General features: G+C 40.2%; 1 protein-coding gene across 1 annotated transcript in view; it reads left to right on the top strand.

The window, feature by feature from the left end:
* Positions 1-9285, top strand: part of TTC1 (tetratricopeptide repeat domain 1) — a 49717-nt gene extending 40432 nt beyond the window's left edge. The window contains exons 7-8 of the mRNA XM_078150538.1: positions 1596-1650; positions 8637-9285. Coding sequence (XP_078006664.1) covers positions 1596-1650; positions 8637-8773 — 192 coding nt within the window. The 3' untranslated portion in view covers positions 8774-9285. The remainder of the gene's footprint in view (positions 1-1595; positions 1651-8636) is intronic.
* Positions 9286-10227: the final 942 nt, after the last annotated feature.

Below are 10227 nucleotides of genomic sequence, written 5' to 3' on the forward strand. Positions count from 1 at the left end.
CCAGTTCTGGGAAAAGTAGTCACAATTTTTTTTTCTCTGATAATTTGGTGCAGTTATCTTGCAACCCAGGTACTATATATATTTCCAGCATTGGTACCTATATGGGAGAGACTAGGCAATTTATATTTACCTACCTGTGTATGCATTGTAGCATCTCAAAGACAGTATGAGCTCCTTGAGAGTAGGGATTGTTTTATTGTTTAAATTCATATCCCTGTTGCCTAATATAGTTCCGGGCATATGGATACATAGTAAATCCATGCAGATTGACTTGATTGAATTATTAAAACCTTCCTTGAACTTCATATATGCCTTTTCTCCCACAGAGGAGAGAGTTTCTCCAGAAAAAAAAAGTAACTTTACATAATATTCTTTTCTGGCATTTGGGTCTATATTGTATTCTAATCTCTAAAGATTTATTTGTCCTTATTTATTGGCCTTATAATGTTTTTACTCTTTAAAACTGTAGCACAAGCTAGTCTGCGCTAACTTAATTTGATTTAATAAAAGAAAGGAGCATAGATAGCATTTCAGGTTTTTAGAGTTTTGTTATACTTCAAAGCCATGATTTCATTGATGTGGTTTCCCTAATGTGGATTGTAACTTTAGCAGAAGAAGGTCTTTGTGAATTGCTGTTTCCAAAAAAATTCCTCATCCTGGGGTAACTCTAACGATGGGCCTCTGAACTCTGGCTACTCCCATTGAGCCCTCAAGAATTCAGAGTCTGCTCGATACAGTGAGGCATTAAAATTGGACTTTGAAAAGAGCTGCCTGCATGGTGTACAATGTGAAGAATTGGCCTCATAGTGAGGAAAACCTGGGTTTGAGTTCTCCCTGTGACAGATTCTGGCTTTGGCTGTTACCCTGGGCCAGTCAGTGTGGCAGTATAGCAGTCTAAAGACTGCTAGTCACAGAATTGTCCTTGTGTATATACTAGAGATTTCCTCACCATGAGTATATATGTACCACATAGCAGTAAATGTCAGGTCTGGTCCAAAAAAAAAATCATAAGACTTCAGGAAGGAGATTTTCAAAGAAGAACATTCTGGCCGTTTGATTCCTCTCAGAGCTTTGTTATCTCAGCATGTATCCCTTAGTGTGAGGTCTCTAGAAGGTGAGCACCTTCTGTTTACAACCTATTTCTCTGACCTTTTTTGCGTCTCCCACACTACCGAGCAGTACATGAACCTACCGTCGTCTTTGCCACATTCACTTAGGAAACATAAAGCCTGTCACTTTTTCTCACTGTGGACACACCGGTTGGGTACACAGTAGGAAGAGCGAAAGGATTTGTTGTGATAGGTGTGTTCTATATATAGGTAGAGTTGTGTTGATTTCCATTTTACGCCATGTTTGCTGTAGTGATTCTTATTTGACCTCCCAAATTCTTTTTATGGATTGCCTTATTTATGGGAAATACCTAGCATATTTATAGGTTTCAGCGGTAGTTTGAAATCTGAAAATCAAGCCATACACTCTTCATGAAGCTCATATGGCCTCTTTGGGCCCTAAATCATTGTTTTCAAAGTAACCTAACCAAAAACTTCATCTATAAGAAAGATATCTTTATTGTCTCTCTCTCTTTTCTCCCTCAGAGATTACCTAAGCAAATTGAAGAACGGAACGAAAAACTGAAGGCAGAGATGTTAGGTAAGTGCGTTCTTTCAATCTGAGGGAGCTGTTATTCCAATAAAATAGCTACTTATGATAAATTCAGCATAGTACTTTAATGGAAAGGTAACTTGGAGGCATTCACTCGTTCTTACATGACTTCAGGGGAGATTTTCTGGTGGGTCATACAAAGTGTGAAGTCCTATCTTGTTTTGAAAAGTCCTGTAGACTGGCTATGAGAAGTGATGTGGTTTGCTACTAGCCTAGACTTTCTGCTCAGGGAACAAGTTCCATTCAGGCAGTTAGTCTGCTTGGCAGAGTACTTTCTCTCTCTCTGGACACATTGTTTTGGTTTGTTTCTTTTCGTTTTTTGTTTTGGTTTGTTTTTTTCAAACAGACCAAATACAGAAAGACCTTTCAGTTAGCTGCAGACAGAACCTGGCCCCATTGTTCCTCTGTGGAATCAGAATTTCGATCTCTCCTGGCTGATAGAAATCCTGAGAGAAAAGTCCTTTTCCTCTCTTAGCAGCACTGGTTTTACAGATATCTGCCAGCTATCTCCAGTGCCTCTGTTTCACACAAAATTCCCTTGTTTGCTTTCATCTGGTACTTAACTGTCAGAAGACTTAAGGGCTACAGCTAGTAATATGTTTTAATTTTTATTGTTATGTCAGCTGTTTTTCAGTAGCCATATTTTTAAAGTAAATATAGAAATCATTAAAATATTGCTTTTAAATGTGACCCTGCTATAAACTGCAAAGGGAAGAAAAGTCAGTTTCCACATGGACTCTTAGCGCAAGTGATCCTTGGAGTACTTTTTCTCTGTTTTACAGCTGAACTGACCAAGATTGATGTGCTTTGAGATCCTTTGGAAGAAAACAATCGATCTTGGCCCAAGATAGTGTTATTTCCTTAAATATAGTTTCTCTGTCAGCTTTTTGAAGTTTGCTACATACTTCATTAGTGTTGGTACCCAAGGGAGTGACAGCCATGGCTGAAGAACTGGCTGTAATTTTGCTGAGAATAACCTGCAAAAGCTGCTGCTATTTGTTATTGGAAAATATAAAGTTGTGTGGTTGTATTTCCTTTGTATTAGAAGCAGAGGAGACAGCTAGGTGGTGCAGTAGATAGAGCTCAGGCCTTGGAGTCAGGAGGACCTGAGTTTAAATCTGGCCTCAGACACTTGACATTTACTAGCTGTGTGACCTTTGGCAAGTCACTTAACCCCAATTGCTTCACCAAAAAGCAAGAAAAAAGAAAAAAAAGCAGAGGCCATTTACTGCACCTTGTCCTTATGGAAATTGTTAGTGGGCTTTACAGTTTCTGTCATTTATTAATACGGTCCATTAGGGCTCAGGAAGATTCCTCAGGATGACAGTTAATTCCTTGCTAATCAGAGCAGATGCTTGTGATAGCTCCCAATTAGGAAGAGGGGTGAGCAGCAGGAATTCTTCCTTTGGTTAGGCTCTGTTTTGATTCTTAGTTTCATGGAGATGAACTAAGCTGAAAACGTCTGAAAAATAAAAGGGGCTGTGCGTGGCCTTCTCCGCACTTGGCAGCACTGGTATTTCTTTCCTGAAGATTAAAGAGTTCACCATGTCTAGATTTTAGGTGCTCACTCTTGAAACAAAATCTGTTTTGGGGTAATGAGCAGGAGGCAGTTGTCATCCAGTTCAGATGAGTAACAAGGCGATGGAATTGGGCATGTAGCAAGCAGTGGTTTGGCCTACAAGTGGAATTCCTCGTCACCTCTGTCCAGAGTAGAAATAGCGAGCCCAGAGGAGGGTGAAGTTATGCTAGTGAACATTGTTTTACCCTTGCTTCGTGCTGCACCTTCAGGAAACCAAAACAGGACTTCTGGGATTGTGTGTAGGTATATATTGCCTGCTGGCCTCGGTTTGTATTGTCCCCTTCTTCCTACCATCCCTGTTGTTTGACTCATCTACTGTTCTGCTGACCTCTGCTGCCTGGAATAGTGAGTAAATAATGAGCCTGCTGAGAGACTTAGGGTTTGTTTCTCAGTGCCACCATCTCCTGTGACTCCACCTGTGCTGGATGCTCAGGTATGTGAATGGGCTCTTGGCTCTGCCCTGCCATTCCCGACCATCTGATTGGCACATGCATGCAGGGAACTGAGAGGACTGTCTTGAATGGATTCTAAGTCTAAAAGGTTGATGGAAGTAATAGGCAGTGGTCTCTTGAACCGACGCAGTGTTGTTGGGACTAATAACAAATTGTTTACATGTAGACAGACTGTCTTTTCTTGCTTCTCTTCTAGAAATATTGGCTTTACTGGGCCTTCAGTAAGAATTAACTGGAATCACTATTCCCTCTTTAGAAACTGTGAAAATCGTTCTGACTTTCTGTATCACTTTCCCTCAGTGCTACCTTCTAAAGTCTTAACGATTTTAAACCTTATCCTAATTACAGTTATACCTCTGGCAGTCACATAGATCTATACATAAGATGTCTCTTTTTTTTTGTCTCCTCCTCATTATGTATGTGGTTTATTGCAAAGCAGTTCATACATTAAATTCAGATGATTCTTGCTTATCGAGAAATGAGCTCTCCTGTTTGTAAATGATCTAGAGGCTTGATTTGTTCTTGTTTCCCACTTTTCTGCTTCTTAGCTCCTCTGCCCAGGAATCATTGGTGCTCCTTGGACTGTCTGTGGAAAGACTGATTCCAAATTCCTTTTTATCCAGTAGCTAATGTGTGACTCTACATTAGGCATGGAGTTCATTTTCTCAGGACTAGGCCATCTCTTTGCTTACAGAAAATCCAGAATTGACTGACTGCATGGCTAAGACTTTTGTGCTTCATGAGAGAGGAAATGAGGTGTCAGGATCTAATTTTAAGCTCTTCATGCCTTCTAATTAGAGGGAAAGGAAACCCCCAAAGTAGTTGTTATATTGTGTATTAAACAGCAGTGATGTTAAGGTGATGAAAACAAATGGTGTTTCTGTTATTCCTTTCAGCTGACTTGCAAAATAGTTTCAAATTTAAGCTGCTGTACTTTCTGAACTGTGTATGATGAATCTGCTGAGATACTAGCATATTTGACCAGGAGAGGTCTTAATGCTACTGGAAGGCACAAAAATTACCACATATCAGAGCTGAAATTCATTCATCTTTTAAAAAAAAATAAGGCAAGCACACACTCGTAGTGGCTGAAAATGCCTATCCAGCAATACAAGCAACATTCTGGACAACCCTTTCTGCCTTGGGATTTCAGAAGGAAAAACAATGTCTCTTGCCTTGTGAAATTCCTACAAGTTAGGGACTCATTGAAACATCCAGGCTGGTGAGTGATCATGCCGCAAGTAGAAATGAGGACACTTAATTAATTGTTTCCCAGATGGGGAGGCGTAGAATTTGGCAGTCAGATTTTAAAGTATAACAGATTGGTGAATCTAGAAAGTGAACCTATCTTGAGTGCAGGGAAGTTGGAATAAGCCCATGACACCCAGGACAACTCTCTGAATAGGAAACAAGAAACAAAAAAAAAAGAGTGTGTGTGTGTGTGTGTGTGTGTGTGTGTGTGTGTGTGTGTGTGTGTGTGTGTGTGTGTCCATGTCCATATGTCAGGGGTTTTTTGCAGAATTTTGAAGTTACCAAATCCTATTGATATTACTTCACATGAGATCTCTCCCATTGCCCCCACTGTTATTCCTTCTTACCTGCACTGTGATAACACCTTCTTAATTAAGCTTACCACCTGTAGCTTCATCTGTCTCATCACTCCTGCAGAGATTGCCAAAGTCATCTTCCTAAGACAGGGCTCTAACACATAACTGTACTGCTCCAAAACTTTCCATTGGTCTTTATGTCCTCCAAGATGAAATCCAGGCTTAGCATTCAAGACTTTTCAGCTACATCTTTAGCCTTTATGTTCTGCTGCTTCCCTCTACATACAGATTAAATACATATAGATACATACATCTAGATACTCTAGATACATATCTAATAATGGACCACCGAAGCCGTCTAACCCAGACTGTAAAGGATGCCACACTACAATATATCCTACAAGCCTTCATTCAAACACTTCTTATGATGGGGAAATAATCCCTGCTCTTGGTATAGAAGCAGAAAGCTATTGTTGGGGAATGTTACATACACTGTCAGATGTGGTTACAGTGTTAGTTGATTTTACTTAACGTTGTTGCACTCGGGGTGGGGGGGTGGAGTTGGGGCAGCATTGTTATTGGATAATGACTGTTAAACTTTTATCTGCTACATTCTCCTGATTTGCCAGTCTAATAATCCTGTCTGAAAAGAAATTGTTAGTCTGCTATGACTTATTCTCAATCAAGCTGTGCTGACTCTATGTAATCACTGTTCATTTTCTAAATGTTCATAAACCATTCCTTTAATATTTTCCATAATTTTACTAGGAATAGAAGTCAAGTTTACAGGCCTATAGTTTTAACTCTACTCTCTTCTCTTTAAAAAAAAAATGCCGTTTTTCTCCTTCACATTCCCTGGGGAGGTGTAATACATCCTGAAATGATGATTTAAACTATGTGAGGGCAGCTAGATTGTCTCTTATTATCTCTTTATCTGGGGTTTCATCTCGGAATTACAGAAAAAGCTAAAGGCAATTTCAGAGGCCAAATAAGCATAACTATACCTGGGCTACTTCCCTGTTAACCGTATTTTGTTTTTTTTCCTTTACAATCCAAGATCATGCTTTGGCAGATAAAGCAGAAGTAGAATAAGCTGAATCTCTTCTATTACCTTTATCACTTCCATCCCAACGTAACTCTTTTTAAAAGCCCTTGTTATTGTCCTTAGCCTTCATCACCAGCCTCGCTTCATTCTGAGCTTTAGCACTCCTAAAAAGTGGTCTTGTTATTGAAGCCGCTAACTCTTCACAGCTCCCCTCTGTGGTTCATCTAAAATCCAGAATTTGTCCTTCCATCTCCACCCCCCTTTCTTCATTTCTGCATCTTAAAAGCTGGTTCATTTTTTGAACTCTGCCATGTCACTTTGGCTGCCTGATTTCTACCACTGGCTCCACCCCCTAAGTTTAAAAAAAAAAAAGGTTCGTCCTTTCGTCTGAGCTCCCGTTGTTCTGTCTTGTATTTGAAGCAGCCAGGGGTGAGCCGGGCTTGGAGCCGAGAATACTTGGAGCTCTGCTTCCGCCTCGGACATGCACTTCTACAAGCCTTGAAGTGCTGTAGAAATGCTACTCGTTGTTGTTGCTGTTTTGAACTGTACATCATATGTGTTATATGTACAGTATATGTATTGGATATATTATACATCATACAAATGTTTTATCTTCTCTTTAGAATCTCCACGATGGAAAGAAATGTTTGGGTTTTTTTCCCCCTCTTTCATCTACAGTGCCTCGAATACAGTAGGCAAAAGTTTATTACATGAATTATACTCAATTCCTGTCATTCCTTAACTTAGAGACTATTGTGATGATCTCTGCAGGTGAGAGAAGCCTGACCTGTAGTTGTAGCCATCAAGACTCCCCAGTAAACAGAAAGATCGAACTCTTGCCTAGGGATAATTACACAAGCTGGGGAATGTAAAAAAAGAAGACAGAGCAGTAGTGCCAGAGGTGGCATCTAAAAAGAGAGAATATGCATAGTTGTTCTGTGGGCAGAAGTCAGCCAGCTATAGAAGTAAAGGATCAGGCAGAGTCAAAATACAATGTTCCACTTCTGTCATGCCATATTTGAGCATTTCTACTATTCCCTTGTAGCTGTTTCTTGCTCTGTGTTTTATATGTGTGCCCTTTGGGACAGTATTGTTGCTTAATATAAAACCATTGCTAAGCTAACTAATAAAAATGATTCATCCTTAATATACAAAGATCAGTGGACCTATTTATAGAATTCTTTTTCCGGTAATGGGAGGTTGTGCTGGTTTAAAGTGACCCTAACCCAGCTCCCCAGAAGATCTGAGGGACTCTTTGTCAGATAGGCCTAGGCCAGATTGCCAGCAAAACCAAAGCAGCCCCAACATGAATTGAACCTGTGTTTTGTAGGATGTGTTAACCCCCTGAGTGGGCTGATATTGCTTGGGTTTATTTAGGTACCACATTATTTTCCCAGAATGTATTCATAAATTCTGGTGCTTTCTTCTCACTCCCTTCAGCTAATAATATCCTGTGATGACCCAGTTATCTAATAGTATTGGTTATTTTCAAAGGAGGATGTTTACCCTCGGCAGCTGGCCATCTATTCCAAATCCAAATGGTTTCAAAGATTTTAAATGCTCTTCTTTGCTTAATGGGCAGCAGCTCAACCTTTGTATGGAAGGGAAGCAAATAATTTATCGAGTGCTTGCTTTGTACAAGTATTGATGGAGAGGGGAAGAATACAGAGATGAGTATGATACTGTCTCTCCCTTTGTAGAAAATAAAGTCTATGTTCTCCTGTGTGTCTTCTTGTCTTGTTCTTTGCCCCGCCCCATCAGTTCAGTTTAACGAGAGCTATTGAGGAATTGCAGAAAAGAAGCTCAAGCATGGGCCAGTTGAGGTTGAACTGCAGTCTAATAGAGGGGAAGAATATTTTGAGTGACAAGTAGTACAATCAGAATTAGGGTACTCTGGTCTAAACGGTGAAACGTGAGACTCAGTAATTTTCTCCCATCAGAAATGATGTTCTCCACCTACAGACAATAGATTTTTTTTCCTCACCCAGTGTAAGAGCTCATTGATACCTCTGGCCTGTTTAGACAGGAAATTGCGAACTTCAAAGAAGAGCTGGCAGTATTCTCCTGTTTCTGATTGAGAGAACATGTCTAGGGGAGGGTACAGAATTGAAGTGACTACATAGCTGAGACAGCAACTTCCTCTTATTTTGGCCTTGATGGAAGAGTAGAATTGGAAACTATTGGAATTCATCATCGGGTACTTTAGTTAATAGGTATTTGTTTGCCAGAAGGGGAAAGCTAACCTAAGGCTTGCTTTGCATTTTGTCTTCAGGTTGCAATGTAAGGTAACTTGGCTTCTCCCTGTCTCTGATTCCTTCCCTTACTTATCAGTTTTTTCTTTTGCACTGCAGGTAAATTAAAAGATCTTGGGAACTTGGTTCTCCGGCCTTTTGGACTATCCACAGAAAACTTCCAGATCAAGCAAGATTCCTCATCTGGTTCCTACTCTATTAATTTCGTTCAAAATCCAAATAATAACAACAGATAACGTAAGATAACCATAGTAACTCCCTTAAAAGTTGGCTTGGAAATTGTGTGCAGCTTGTATTTAGCAAGGGAAAAGGCACTGTCAGTGTTTAACTTATAAAAGCATCTACCTAAAGGAAAAGCTATTCAACAGAGCACAGTACTTCTTTTTCCCTCTTGTTTTACTGTCAGAGTGAAATACATTTACTGATGCTATGGGCCTCATTTTATCTCCATTTTGTGGTGTACAGCTACTGCCCTTGATGCCCTCTGCACGTCATTTGTCCTTTTCTCTGAGGAGGCCTGCAAAGCAAGGCTGACCCCTGAGCAGCACAAAGCTATTCGCTCTTGTTCAGTCCCAGGAAACAGCTCCTTGAGAATCAACCGGGCCTGTCTAAAAGAGTGGAAGTGATTGGTTTCCCATCATCCCTTCCTCCCCTCCACCATTTTCTCTCCAAATGCACTGCCAAAGCTCTTGTGATCTCCAATATTTTATTATCTCTCCTTGTGGTAATAAAGGCTTTCTGTGACTTACCTGGATTTCGATGTGAATTTTTTGCCCATATGGACAAAGGAAACCAGGTTTTTCTAAGATTTTCAGAGTGGGCCAGTTTTTACAATAAGGCCGGTGACCTCTCTCCTTTCTTTTGCGGATTGGTGTAAAATATTACACCTGTACTGTCTCATGTGATAGCTAAGTTTGTTGAACCATTTTCTCTTCTAATCTTCATTATAAGAGGTGGTTCACGGGTTAGGGCAGGATATTTGGAAGTAAAAGCACTGTAAAAAGAGAAGACAAAAATAAAAATTAAAGCCAATGCCAATCAGTTCAGTACAACACAGAACAAGCATTTTAAGAACCACAGATGTGTTCAGTATATTAAACGCCTACCCTGAAGATTTCCTTGAAAAGGTTAATGCACTGGGGACAGCTAGGTAGCGCAGAGAATAGAGCTCTGGCCTTGGAATCGGGGAGCTGAGTTCAAATTCGGCCTCAGACACTTGACATTTACTAGCAGTGTGACCCTGGGCAAGTCACTTAACCCCCATTGCCTCACCAAGAAGCAAAAAAAAAAAAAGATTAATGCACTGGAACGTTGAAATGCACAGTCTTCTCTCTTTTGCGTGGTACAGCGATGTACATCTCCGAAGGTCGTTATGAAACTCACCCTGTTCAGCTAAATGATGGTTTCCTCCTTACTTAATGTTCTGCATTTACTCTGACCTCTTAAAAAATAATTTAACCTTCAGTAGCTTCATTTTAATGTGTGCAGATCTTAAAACCGTTCCCAGCATTTCCAAGTTGTGTTAACCTTGTGCATGAGGCAGCTTTTAAAATGATTTTGTTAGTTTTTATGTTATGTGCAGAAACTTTTGTTTGGCGAACACTCATCACCAGTAGCTGTGGTGGTTTCTGTGTTTTCATCCACTTGGAGGCTCAATTTCTGCCTCAGCATGAGCCTCACGTAGATAATG

The sequence above is a fragment of the Phascolarctos cinereus genome, unplaced genomic scaffold (genome assembly GCF_003287225.1).
Source record: "Phascolarctos cinereus isolate Bilbo 61053 unplaced genomic scaffold, phaCin_HiC Scaffold_2;HRSCAF=192, whole genome shotgun sequence".
Taxonomy (NCBI): domain Eukaryota; kingdom Metazoa; phylum Chordata; class Mammalia; order Diprotodontia; family Phascolarctidae; genus Phascolarctos; species Phascolarctos cinereus.